The sequence below is a fragment of the Anopheles cruzii genome, chromosome 2 (assembly GCF_943734635.1).
Source record: "Anopheles cruzii chromosome 2, idAnoCruzAS_RS32_06, whole genome shotgun sequence".
Classification (NCBI taxonomy): domain Eukaryota; kingdom Metazoa; phylum Arthropoda; class Insecta; order Diptera; family Culicidae; genus Anopheles; species Anopheles cruzii.
The window spans coordinates 11348351-11362336 of record NC_069144.1 but is presented as its reverse complement, the minus strand read 5'-3'; the positions used below and the strand labels follow the sequence as shown (position 1 = coordinate 11362336).

General features: G+C 52.1%; 1 protein-coding gene across 1 annotated transcript; it reads left to right on the top strand.

Annotated features, from left to right (window-relative positions):
- Positions 1 to 4680: 4680 nt before the first annotated feature.
- Positions 4681 to 13013, top strand: LOC128278422 (insulin-like growth factor 2 mRNA-binding protein 1). Its single transcript, XM_053017150.1, has 5 exons — positions 4681 to 5087; positions 11049 to 11219; positions 11289 to 12465; positions 12533 to 12682; positions 12768 to 13013. The coding sequence occupies exons 1-5, from the start codon at positions 4681 to 4683 to the stop codon at positions 13011 to 13013; spliced, it is 2151 nt and encodes a 716-aa protein (XP_052873110.1).
- The last annotated feature ends 973 nt before the right edge of the window (positions 13014 to 13986 follow it).

Sequence of the window (13986 nt, the reverse complement as noted above, 5' to 3'; positions counted from 1 at the left end):
ACCCATTCTCGTCGTTAAATGACCAAAGCTTGCTTCAAACGCATTGATTGTTGTTGATGGGATTGTCCTTCAATAATTTCATTAGGTTTTAAAAGCTCAAAGTACACCACACCTTTCATATCCCATCATATGCACAGTATATGCGTTGCGCAAAGAACATTTCGCTTTGGTATCGGTGGACATGGTTCATCAGGCTATATCCAGGCTTTTTTGCGTGTAGGATTCTCGTTACAAATCCCCTTTTAATCCCCAGTGACGATTCGGTACAAAACCCCCTTTTTTCTGCCGAGCAAGCAGCAATGAAGAAGTACTCGCCGCAAAAACACTTTATCAGGAACAAACCTCGACATTTTCAGATGTTTAAAACAGGTGTTGTTTAAACTTTGACCGAACAATCTATACTGACGTTGGATGCGTAATTCCAGCAGCTGTCAAACACATATTTCATTAAAAAAATGGTGACATTTAGTGAGTAATGCGATCTATTTTGAAAACCGCACGAATTAAGTCCTACACTTAGTACATTTCTCTTGCTTTTCGTAGTTCTCGAATCATACAGACGAATAATGTCCCGCAGCACGACAATGTGTGATGAATATCGGAAAAATATCGAAAAAATCGCTTCGAGAGAACTCAAATCTAAAGTGATAAACTAAAGTGATTACTACTAAACTACTAAAGTGATTACAATTCTATGCAATACACCGCATTACTCAAACAACGATTATTTGTTGACAGTTTGCGGCCGCCATTTGGCCTGGCCGCGTTTGTTTTTGATCCCAGTAGCACACCAAAAACGCGATCGAACCTGTTTTTGGGGGATATGCACACTACGACGATCATTTACACGCCTGCCGCAGCAGCAAGGGCATTTAAACGAAATCTGCTCACACCGAACTTTCTCTCTCTCTCGATGAATGCGCGGCGGCATCGTGATAAAATCAAAAAATGCATCGCGGAGAGCGCGACTACGCGATCGGATGGCCGGACGGACTTATTGTCGGGCACTGATTTCGGTTTCGGGCAGCTGCCTTTTCGAGTAGTCGCGAGAGCGTTCGCCGAAGCAGTATCTCTCTGGCTCTCTCTGCCTGTGGGGCCCTCTCTCTGTTAGGGCTTCTCTGCGGCCTGGTGTTGGTGTGTGTCCAACTTTTGTTCCCCAAGAGTGTGTGTCTCGTCCCCAATCTGTTTCACTCTCGGTCTCTTTACGCACCGTGGACACCAAAACGGGGCATTTGCCGAACAGAGCCGCACTGTAACTCCGATGATGACGTTTACAGCAGAGTATGACAACGCGCGGCGCAAGCCCTTCTCTCGCTCTCGAGTGCATCGGGGTCCGCACCGCAATTGGATTACAGAACATCATGGCAAATTCCAAACCTCGCAGGGGACACAACAGACAGGCAGTGGGCACAGCGAGGGGCGATAGATACGGATTCCGCGTCACTGCATTGGGGAGACAAACATTTACTGTGCGGCGGGGCCGTGTTCAGAGTGCTTCGAGTACGTCAGCAAAAAATCGCCAGTCAGTGGCGCAGAAAAGATGGTGTTGGGGGGACACTCTCGTAATCATCGTCGCCATCGGGTGTTCACGAACACAGCCGCACTTCCTGGCATTGAGACGAATTATGCTGATTTCGCACAGCGAGTCCGTCCGTCGCGCCGAATGCAACGACGACGACGATCGTCGCGCCGCCGAGAACAGGAAGAGAAGAGTGTACATAGCTGGGCGCGGACAGGGCGGGGAGTCGCGACAGGTGGAATGACGGCGACAAACGTCTCTGGGTCGGCTGTGGCTGTGTCGGTGGCCGGTCGCTAATGTGATTTAGTTCGGTTTCGGCTCAGCTCCGGTTCGGTACACGACACTCCTCTCTGGCTCTGCGCTCCGGTTCTGGGTTTTCCGCGCTCCGGTTCGGGTTTTCCGCGCGGCACACAGGGTTTGTGCGCGGGGCGCTCGGTGCGCTCGGTGTTATCGCGCGTTGCGCGCAGTGTAGTTGTGCAATCACCCGGCGGTGTGGTGGCCAAAGTTTCGGCGCCTCACTCACATCGTTGCCCGGCTCCGTGTTCCGTGTAAAGAGAAGACCTACAAAAATGTTACTTTAAACCGTGTGTTTCGGAGGAGTAAGATCGCTTTCCCTTCGGATTATGGTTTTCCTTTTCCGGTGCCAAAACACTTGTAATCCCTTTGGCTGACCAGTCTCTTCGTAGGGCGAAAGTGGAATGTGTTGCGCTCTCTGTGTATATTAGCCAGCCACAGTATTTGTGAATGGCTGAAACCCTCGCTCTAGTAGAGAGTGGAGTGATCTCTCTCGCTCTGGGGGAGCGACAATCGGCACAATCTCTGTGTGGAATGCATTGCTCCGGCGGAGCACCGGAAAAGTGCGCACCGGATTGTACCACGCGCGATTGGTCGGTGCCCGCTGCTGCTAGTAGCGAAGATCAATCGGCCATTTTGATGCAAAAGTTCGCGACGGCTGCGGTCGCTGTGCGATCGATCGATCGATGATCTTTTTCGTGTCCGACAAGATCGATGGATAATGGAAGCCCCTGGCGGATGTTTACAGCGTTCGTTCTCCGTGGCCACACATGCCCCCCACCCCCCTTGATGACAATAACATAAACAATACAAACTAATTGATAAAATCAAAGACATCCCAACAGAGCGGTACTTTCCGTTGCAAAAATGTGACGGAAGCCGGTTTGTCAAATTCGAGTCTCCGTTTGAAAACCATAATGCCGTGACAACTCCCCAGTGAACAATTTTGAGTGCCCGAGCCGAAAATCCACGATGACGTCGACGGTTCGACGGCGCCTCGACATCGCTTCGGCAACGGTCCTATGTATATTTTCTTGAGCAAATTGTTCTAAACCGTTGTTTAGCCGCCGAAGGGCCCAAGGCGCGCGCCGTCGATATAAATTCTCTCGAGCGTTCTCTCTCCCTCTCTTCTATGTGTCCCCTCTCTTCTTTGTATTCCCCCATTTTCTTTCTCTTCTATTCCGACCCCAAATAAAATAGTTCGTGTTTGGTCGGTTTCGAATCGGTATATTTTTTTCTCTCTTTTCTTTGGATCACTCTCACTGTCACTTTTCACTATCGGTATGATGCGGTGCGGATGATGCTTGGTGACGACGCAGACACTTGTTGTTGCATGTTTTGTGTTGGAATCCCATCAATCCATTTAGTCGGGCATCTGAAACGAGCAGAGTGAAAACTTTTGAACACTATTTGAACATTACTGAACACTGTCCAATAAACTTACCTGGATTATTTCTATCAGGATCACACATGATTGAACGAAAAGCACTGAACGAGAACTTGACACTTAGGAAATACCAAGTCAGAAGCTTCGCCCCGACACGAAAATTGAACTAAGTCCTAACCGAACAAAATAGATACTGACTGTCGTCGGTGGTCCCGAACATAGAATTTCTTCGCTACCCTTCCCTACCTACCTCACCATGCACTCGGACTTGTAAAAATTTCCGAATGCCCGGCGACACAGACCCGGCGACTGCCGGGTCTGTGTGTCGCTCTGTCTCTTTTTTTCTATTCCTTTCCCTTTCCCTCGTCCGTTCGTCTTCCACTTGCTCCGTTCGCTTCGTTTCTCGGCCCTTCCTCCCTTCCCTCTCCGGGTAAATGAAACCCACAAGCTCGCGTTCGGCCCGTCTCGGCTCTTTTGCCCTTCCATCTCCAGGTAATTCAAACCCACAAGCTCGCGCGTGGAACTCCCTCCTCTCATGGTTTCCTCCGCTCTTTTCCGCCGCTGCCTACGAGCGGACCCTCACGAGCCCGCCTGCCCGACTTTTCTCTTCCTCGTCGCAGGCAGAGGGGGTTCGGTTTCAGCCTTCCTCATCCCTTCCTCAGGCCGAGGGGTACCTCGGGCACTCAAAATTGTTCACTGGGTCGATCAATCGACAGAAAAAGTTCATCCAGTTGAAAACTTTCCGCAGAAAGAGTTCATCCAGTCCACTCGAAAGCTCAAACGCTGCGGTGATAGCAAAATGAACGATCCAGTGAACGTTCAAGTTTGATAATAGGGCCCATGGTCGCGGCGCGAACTGTGTTATCATCTCTGTACACGGGGGCTGTCCAGAATTCTCGCGCGTGTATGTGTGGCTTCGTAGCAAACTAGCTGATGCGTGTGCGAAACTCCCGGGCGGCCAACACATTTGACCTGTTTTTAGTCGCCGTGCGGCGCGGAGATCGACCGGCTCGGCTGGCTGGCGGGCGGGTGGCGTGTCGAATTACGTCGCAACATTGTTGCAAACCCCTTCGCCACCTCGCCGTCGTGCCCACCGGCTGTGCAGAGGCCCTGCTGCACGTGGTCTTACAGTGGCGACCATATTGAGAGACCGTCTCCTGTTTTGGACAATAATATCGTTTGCAGAATTTGTTTGACGAGCGTCGGAGTCCTAAAGTTTATGATCTTTCTTTTACAAGCAGCGAGTGTTACTTATCAAAACGTGCTCAAGTTTCATGAAAACACCACATGTGCACCCACAAACACAAACAGACATTCTTTACAGGCGTCAATTTTGTTTGCTTCCACAACGTCACAAGGAAACATCGTTTCCAGTGTGTGGGTGTGTGGCCACCAAGTAGAAGAAAAGGAAGAAAAACAGACATTGAGTTGAAGAGCAAAAGCATAAACACAAAACACAGTTTTCCCGGCATTTAATAATATGGCCCACCACCATCAGTATCAACAAGCGCCTCATCATCAACAACAGCAACCACTACAGCAACAACAGCAGTACCACCCGTACCACCACCAGCACCACCATCAGTCGCATCCGCACCAACAGCACCGTCAGGACACACACTACGTTGCCGGCGGTGGCAGTTGGAAGAAATCATTTTACCCAACGTCGTCTGCGTCACTGGATGGTGGGCCGGTTGATAAGGTTTTCGCCACGCTAGAAACCAGATCGGCGCCGTTCACAACCGTTCACCACCACCACCAGCGGTACGAGGGAGGATCTACTGGCGCTAGTACTAGCGGGAACCAGAACCATCATCGCTGGCAACATCGCCAGCGCCATCACTCTCACGGGTCCAATAACGCATCGCCACCGCCGCCCCTTAGTAGGTAGGTCAGGTCCTCCTCCGTGGCGCAGGTTTTGCTATACTGGATTAAGACTGACCAGCAACCACCCCCAAGGCCAGGAATTCGATTTCGACCCCGGCAAGAATGTAAACAACAGTTGTTATCAACACTACAATTCCAACCATTTCCGGGTCGCACCTAATGACGGTACCACTCGATCAATGCGTGCGTAGACCGTGGCTAGGACTTGGCAGTGTTGGTTAGAGTTGGCTGTTGTGTTAGGATACACAGGACTTGTGGAATGTCTTCATCAACTCTGCTCCGGGTTCAAATTTGGTGCAGACAATTGGTGGACAATGAGTTATTGAATGGATGGATGGTGTGCAAAGAACGAGAAAGACAGGGAAAGAGAGAGTGCTTTAACAAGAAGCAGAAGGGCATTCGAAATTGGGGCCAAGAGGGCTTTGTGTACGAAGTGGAATGGAGCTTGTAAAAGACAATATTTTCACTCATTAATTGGCGATTCCTGGAGCCTATTCGGGTCCTTCAAAAAGTATCGCGACATTTGAATTTCCGGGGGCTTACGTACATATTCCATTCGATTCGATCACTAGCTTATGGTGACAAGTTCGGCCATTTCGAGTTATCAGTCAATTTTTGACCGCTGTTTTGCTTGGACCTGTTTTGGCTCAACGACTTTTTTTGCCTGCTCCAAAAAATGGATGACAAGGAATCTGTATCAAATTTCGTGTGGGTTATTTTTTTTGGTTATTTTGGCCCAAAAGCAGCGTTTATCGGTGGTTCAAAATGTTCTCAGAAGGCCGAGAAGATGTGAACGACGAAGAGTCAAGTTTGGTCGAATGTGAAGGTTTTGCTTACAGTTTTGTTCGATTGCAGGGGCGTGGTGCATCATGAGTTGTTGCCAAAGGGTAGAACGGTCAATAAGGAATATTATCGGCAAATGGTGCGTTTTGGAATTTAGAAAAGAATGTGCACACTTCTGGTACACTCCGAGAAGGGACTCCAGGCGATCGAGGACCCCCCCACCAAGAGCGAGATCATGCGCGCCACAAAGCAAGCACTACGACGACGACGACCATCGATCGATGCATTTTTGTGCAGCGCCGCGCATACACTCGCGTCGCTGTCTTGGACATTGTTTGTGCAACATAACACACTTTAAATACACAGCTCGCGTAAAATGCGGTCACCCGGCGGCGGCAGCGGCGGTGGCTGCTGTATCCGTTCGATTTTTGTCGAACCGCCGAATCCGGTTACCGTCGTCGTTGCGCCTTGTCCAGGGCAGGCCAGCAGCGTAGCACCCCATGACCATGGCGGCAGAGTGAAAGAGGAAGACAGAGGCGCTGGTCAAGAAAAGAGGTGCATCGATTCCAAAGGAGTTCCGCGTCGCGAGTGGTGGTCCCGGTTGACGCGGCGGTTTTAGCCACGTTTGCGCGCGCTTGTGTGTGTGTCTGAGGCACGCCAATAGAAAGCGACGAGGAGCAGCGAGGAGTCCGCGCGGGACGACGGCACTCCTGCTTCCTCCAGCACGACAGGAATTCAGTTGCAGCAGTCGCCGGGCATGTCTTAAAACGTGAGCCATCGCCGCTGTCGCACGCTGGCTGGCTGGCAAACATCTATTTTCTCCATTTCTCCAATACTTTCTCTGCGTTCTCTGCGGTCCCGTTCTTTCACCGGGCGCGTTGCGTTGATGCTACCACCAGAGGTTGAGCCTAGTGAAACATTTCTCATACAAAATTCGCACGAGCAGAGCGTGTTCGAGGCTGGCTGGTCGGTGGGGCAGGCGGGCGCGTTCTAGAAACCGAACCTGATTTTCATCTTGTGAAACCGCGCGACGACGACGAGTTAAAGTGGACGAGGTTATCTCCATCCTCTCGCGGTCGCGGTCTGTCTGTGGCATTCGTTTGTTTTTACCGCGCGGATTTCTCAGCAGCGCGTGTAACGGTTTCTCGCATATTTTCGCTTTTCCTTGTTCGACGAACGGCTAATCTCGGCCCAAATACTAATGCTTGGTGGTGGGGGTCCTTTAGTGGAGAAAGACGCATATGTAGGGCATGCAAATTCCAATTCTTGGACTCGGACCCGAATTTGATTTCTGGGAGCGCATTTATGGACGAAGTGGACTCCAAAACCTTCTGGGGTGAAACGCTGAAGAAAGTTCTGAACTTCTGAATGAGCAGCGCGCAGCGAGTGAGACTCAGACTTGAAGAATGTTGAACTCACCGGGAACGGGAAACCATCCCACCGCCCCACCGATCATCCTGCCGCGATCGCGTCTCAGCGCAGTCAGCGACGAAGAAACTCTGTTGCATTACTACCGCGGTCGTCGCCGTCGTCGCCGCCATTCCGATCCACGAGAAAAGCGAGTTTGTGGTAAGCAAAATGGACACACCAAAAGGGAACGCGCGGCACGCGAGGAAGGCAGAATTTTCTATCTCGCACCACACACTCACTCTCGGACCCCCGGCTCGACTCGATCCGACTTGACTCGAGTTGGCTATAGATACTACCTTCCTTGTGCCCTTCCCTACGCAGCCAGCCAACCGCAGGGGAGGCGTGGAATTTGACGATTTCGCAGCGGGCGCGCGAGCGCGAGAAAATGGCGAAAGAAGAAAAAGATCAGCGCGCCCTGATCGCACCGATGTATCGAGCGAAAGACCGGTCGAAGAAGTCATTAAGAGAAAGATCGAATCATAAGATACGCGAGGAGGAGACACAGCGACGAGCGACGAGAATGCGAGGCCCCACAACCCGGCAGCAGCGGCGCAGGATTGGGGCCTCTCTCTAGATGATGCAGCAGCGGCGCGTACGATTGAAGGAGACATGATCGCACCGAGAGAGGGACACGTCCCACAAGGAGCAGCAGTGTGGTGATAAAACACACAACACAGACAGACTAGAGGGGAGCGCCCCGTCCCGCTACGGCGGGGACAGCAAAAGCATGAGAACGATCGCGCGACGATCGGATCTGTGAGACGACAAGAAGAGGCGGGAGAGAAAGCACCCGTGCCGTGCATCGTCGTCGTCGTCCGTCGTCGTAAGACAGTCGTGTCGCCGTCTGCGCGTAGTTCATTCACTTTTGTGGCGTCCCTTTTCTTTGTTCATTTGTTTATTTTTGAAACATTTCATCGTCAGCAACCGTCCGCGTGCCGTGCGGCCGCCGGCGGCGATCGTGAAGGCACGCCGCGTGTCTCGGTCTCGTCGCGCGCATACGACAGCAATTTTCATGCCTTTAATGAATACCGCGCGATTTCCATTTACGACGACGACGGCGACCGGGGAGCAGATTGATGAGCGCGCCTCTCGTCTTCGGCCGGTAATGAGCACTTCGATGGATCCTTCGCGCGTCGTCCACTGTGCGTGGGTTTCAGGATTCCGCCCCATACGCGCGTCCTATTTACTTTGTCAACTCGGCTTGGTGGAACTCGAACTTCCTCCTGTGCCGTTTTCTTCGGCCTAGAATGGCTCTTGTCTGTCGTGTCTCGATAAGCGTAAACACCCCTCACTCGTGGCTTTGCGATCGGTCGTACTCTTGGCGCTTATCGCGTCCATTTGCGCCATTCGTGCGCCTCTAATGGTGGCCCCCCTGCCGGATGAATGGAAAAAACTCATGAATGGGGGTCCCTTTCTTCTTTCCAATCCGACGCCGTTCGCCGTCGAGTCGTTTGATCTGTGGCAGCACTCGCTCCTCCTCGCACGACATAACGCGTGAGCGTGTGTTGGTGCGCAGGCGGACATCCGTAACTGGCGTAATTTGTTTTTCTGCCGCTCCTCCTGCTTCATTCTCCTACGCCACTCTTGATCTAAGCTCCTCGGCTCGGCGATTGTGAATTTGTGCAAATACTAGGCTGGTCAATTCATTCGTGGTCTATGTTTTTGTTATGTTGGTACACTCTTCATATGAACGTATGTGAAGTTTCATTGTAATCGGTTACTTAATTTTTTCTTAAAAGCCATTTAGTATCGACGTGTAACAGAATTTTTTAGAATCAGAAAAAATCAAGCATCGTGCAGTGAATTTTTATTTTTGGAAGCTTTAAAAGCAACGGAAATTTGGGAACGAATGTTGAAAGTATATAAGGACTCTGCGTCTTCAATTAGTACATTAAAAAGATTGATTGCTGAATTTAAACGTGGTCGTACCAACCAACGTCAAAGACGTCCAAAAACAGCAACTGCTGAAATCGTAGAAAAAATACAGAATATCGTATTGGAAAATCGTCGAAGGACTGAAAGAAATTTAGTACAAGGCCTAGCCATCTCATTGAGCAGTGTACCCAATATTTTGATTGAAGTATTGGGTTTCAAAAAGCTCTGTGCAAAATGGGTAAAATTCGCTAAAAATGGAACAAAAACGCATTCGAATGCAACTTTCTCGGCAACATTTAGAGCTTTTTCGAAAGGATAAAGAGGATTTTGTGCGTTGACTCATCACTGTGGACAAGACTCGCGTCTATCACCATGATCCTGAATCAAAACAAGAGGCTAACAAGAGGTGAACCTCTGGTTCTTCGGCTCTGAAACTAGTCCGTGTCCAGAAATCGTCCAAGAAGGTGTTCAGTTTTTTGTGAATGGAATTTTGTTTGCGGATTACTGGCAAACTGGTAAAGCAATTAATTTCGATTATTGTTGTAACCTTTTTTAGCAGAAGTTTAAATAGAAAACTCGTGAAAAAAGACCCGGTTTGCAGAACAGAAAAAACATCCTCTTTTATCTGTCACAAGCGCATTTTCAAAATGACAAAAACCACGAATAAAAGTTCGAATTGTTGGAGATACTTCACCGTATTCACTAGATGTGGCCCCTAGCGACTTCCATATGTTTTTAGTCCCTGAAAAAATCATGCGTGGAAAGCGTTTTTGAAGCCCTTCCAGATTCTCCTGACTTCAGGAATGGAATTTATGAATTGGAGTCCCCTTGGAACAAATGTATTGATGTTCAGGGAGGCCATACTGAATAATTACCATAAAAATGTGTTTTTCTTATCGATCATCCCGAACTTATTGACCAGCCTAGTAACACTCGGCGGCCGGCTGTGTCACTATCGCGCATCGGTGGCTCGCAAGCAGAGGGGCTCCTCTCCTGCGGGGAGAGGGCAAACACATGGTTCTTTGGGCCCACGATCGTGGATCGTGATGGACTACTGTACACGGTCGCGACGGCGGATGTGGAAATCGTGTCGTGCACAACACACACGCCTCTCTATCAGAAAGGCACGTATGTGCGACAAACGGTCCAAATGGTGGCGATTGCCCCGAGAGAGAGAGACAGAGAAAGATCAGGGACCGAGCGAGACCAGGCAAATCATAACTTGCGAGATTATGTTGATCATCGCTGGGCCCAGGGGCCTGAGGGCGGGCGGTGTTGGGGATGAAGAAATGTGTTTAACGAGCATAACTTTTTCCGCATATGTTCTGGTGATCCGTATGGGTGTGTGTGTTGGTGATCTTTCCCACTTGATTGCGCTCTGGTGTGTTCGTTCGGCGCTCGGAGTTCGAAGTTCGAAGTTCGGACTGCCCTAGCTCCTCTCTGTATGTGGGGCTCGGTCGGCCAGTGTCCAGATATACCCTGTGCCGTCGTCCCCCACATGCAATAGTCTGCTCTTATCGTTCGGCAATCGTCATCGCGCGCGCGCGTCACTCGCGCGTTCTTCAACGACGACAGCTGGCCGGTTTTTACATAGAGTTCCGGTCGCTCGCTTCCAGTCGTGTGTGTGTACTCAGGAAGGGCTACTTCCGGTTTCGCGTGGCAGCCTAGAGCGCGCATTGTTGCACTTTCATTGATCGCGCTTGGTGCGGTGGTGCGATAGACGATTGCAAAAGAGCCGCGTGGCGGCTCGCTCGACGGCGCGTGGTGGGTGGTAATAATTGGCGGAATGCGAATTGTTTCCGTTCACGTTCACGCTTGTGTGGTGACTCACTGTGGCGACGGTACTGACGGCACAGGTCTTATTCTTCCATTGCGCTGCTTCTGTTTTCACAGCACCACGGCCAAAATCGTCATCAGTGGAATACCGCAGCACGCCAAGTTCGACGATATCGAGCCGCTGCTGAAACCGTACGGTAAGGTGGAGCACTGCGAGGCGGGCACTAGCAAAGACCCGAACACCCAGACCGTCCATATCACGTTCGAGAACCACGATCAGGCACAAAGGTAAGTGCCAGGGCAATGGCATGGGGTGCGTCTACTCTCTTTGCAACTTAATGTCCTTTTCCTTCGCAGAGCGGTTTCCGGTTTGAACGGAATCGAGTTCGACAGCTCCAAGCTGCTGGTGGAGCTGTCCGAGGCGAACAAACAGGCACGCCGGGCGCAGCGCAACCGTTCGCAGTACGGCGTGGGCGGAATGCCGGGCGGAGGCGGCGGCCCCGGTCGCCAGACTGACTTCCCGCTGCGGGTGCTGGTGGCGAGCGAGATGGTCGGGGCCATCATTGGGCGCCAGGGCAGCACGATACGGCACATTACGCAGCAGAGCCGGGCGCGCGTCGACGTCCACCGGAAGGACAACGTCGGTTCGGTTGAGAAAGCCATCACGATCTACGGCAACCCGGAGAACTGCACGATGGCCTGCAAGAAGATCCTGGAGGTGATGCAGCAGGAGGCAAACAGCACGAACAAGGGCGAGATCTGCCTGAAGATCCTGGCGCACAACAACTTGATCGGGCGCATCATCGGCAAGAGCGGCAACACGATCAAGCGGATAATGCAGGACACCGACACGAAGATCACCGTCAGCTCGATCAACGACATCAGCAGCTTCAACCTGGAGCGCATCATCACGGTGAAGGGCACGATCGACAACATGTCGAAGGGCGAGAGCCAGATCAGCGCCAAGCTGCGCCAGAGCTACGAAAATGATCTGCAAGCACTCGCCCCGCAGAGCATCATGTTCCCGGGCCTGCACCCGATGGCTATGATGTCGACCGCCGGCAACGGCATGGGCTTCACGGGCCGCACTGGTGGCGGCGGCGGTGGAGCGGCCGGCGCCGGTGCCGGTGGAGCGGGCGGCGGAGCCGGTGGCATGTATCCAGGGTCCAACTTCCCCATGTACCAGCCGCCGGCCGGTGGTCCGGCGGCGGCCGGCGTGCCGTCCGGCTCGAGCGAGGTCCAGGAGACGACCTTCCTCTACATCCCAAACAATGCGGTCGGCGCCATCATAGGAACCAAAGGATTGCACATTCGCAATATCATCCGCTTCTCCGGTGCGTCCGTCAAGATTGCGCCGCTCGAGGCGGACAAACCGCAGGAGCAGCAGACCGAACGCAAAGTTACCATTATCGGCACACCGGAGGCCCAGTGGAAGGCACAATACCTGATCTTCGAGAAGATGCGGGAAGAAGGCTTCGTGTCCGGCACCGACGACGTTAGGCTGACGGTGGAGATCTTTGTACCGAGCGCACAGGTAAGGCTCCGCGCTCGTGCCTTTCGTGTCTCCATTCGATTAATGCGATTTACGCTGATTAATTCAGGTTGGTCGCATCATCGGCAAGGGAGGCCAGAATGTACGAGAACTGCAGCGTGTCACTGGCAGCATAATTAAGCTTCCCGAGCACACGGCCAGCACGCCGGTCGACGAGGAAACCACGGTGCACATCATTGGACCGTTCTTCAGTGTACAGGTGAGTCAGGGGAGAGTCAGCGGAAGAGTACTAAGAATATGTCTCCGAACCCCTTCTCCTTGTTCCACTACATTATCCTCCGCAGTCGGCCCAGCGGCGCATTCGCACGATGATGCAGGCCACGAATCCACCTCCGGCAACGAAACGGCAATCCACTCAGAAAGCCAAGGATCAGTCAACGGTGGCAGTGGGTGGTACGGCGGGTGCGGGTGCAGTCACCACAGCCAGCGCCGCCAGCACCAGTCCCGGTGCGACGGCCCCCGCCGCCGGTTCCACCAGCCCACCAAGTACGCCACCGCAGCAGCAGCAGTCGTCCAGTACCAGTGCATAATCAAAACACTGCTGTTAACCTGCTGCGGCGGAACCCGCTGCACAGCAGGTATCGTCACGGCCGCGGTCAGTTGGTCGCGACCGGAATAGAGGAAAGGGAAGCAGAACGAAAGAAGGCGGCGGCGATGAGTGTTGTAGCAGTTCCATCGATGATACCGCCAACTGCAATTGCACGGTGCCTCAAAGATCACCAAACGCGGGAAAAGAAGATTAACACAAGTGAGAATGATAGAGAGAGGGAGACGGGGAGGCATTAGAACGAAGGAGCGAGAGCAGTACGAGGCATGGACGTAAGTGTGATTGTTAGAAATTAGCAAGTGCAACGAATTGTGACCTCTCATCAGCGCCACCACCACCAAGAACAACAACAACCCGCACCACCACCTTCTCTTTCGCCACATACTGAAGAGAAAGCCAGCAGCAGCAGCAGCAGCAGCAGCAGCGGCTGCATGATGAAGCCAAATACAGACCCAACCCAACCAATCAACACCACGAATGCAATAGCCCAGCAACGTCAACTTTACCACCGTCCGCACGCGCCACGCGTCGATAATAGTAAAAACCGGGGCGAGAACAGTGTCGTCACCTGGTCCTGGCCCTGGTCACACACAATAATGGCCCAGCCACAATCTCCCGACTGCATGTCGTCTCCCGATTGCAGACTTCCATCGACCAGCCGCTCCCGGAACATTAGTTATGTTTTTATATACAATGTTATATTTACACCAAGTACACCCTTCTACCCATCGCACTTCCAACCCTCTTACAATAGCCATATACAAGCGTGCAACGTGGGAGCACGCGCTCTCGGCGATGGCACGATACCCGTTTTACCATCGCCGATCGACCGACCGCTCAAGGATATATATAGTGAATGGCAGAAGAAGGTGGCCTCGCGCAGCAGTGCACTAGCTGTGGGGTGCACTCTGCGGAGGCTTCCGATCTCTCGTCCGATGAAATCATCCACAGTTTTG

What these genes read in the sequence shown, in the direction of transcription:
- LOC128278422 (XM_053017150.1), top strand. Translation starts at nt 4,681, where the DNA reads ATGGCCCACCACCATCAGTATCAACAAGCGCCTCATCATCAACAACAG. An exon ending in CCACCGCCGCCCCTTAGTAG is followed by an intron (nt 5,088 to 11,048) that starts GTAGGTCAGGTC and finishes CTGTTTTCACAG; the next exon opens with CACCACGGCCAAAATCGTCA. An exon ending in GACCGTTCTTCAGTGTACAG is followed by an intron (nt 12,683 to 12,767) that starts GTGAGTCAGGGG and finishes TATCCTCCGCAG; the next exon opens with TCGGCCCAGCGGCGCATTCG.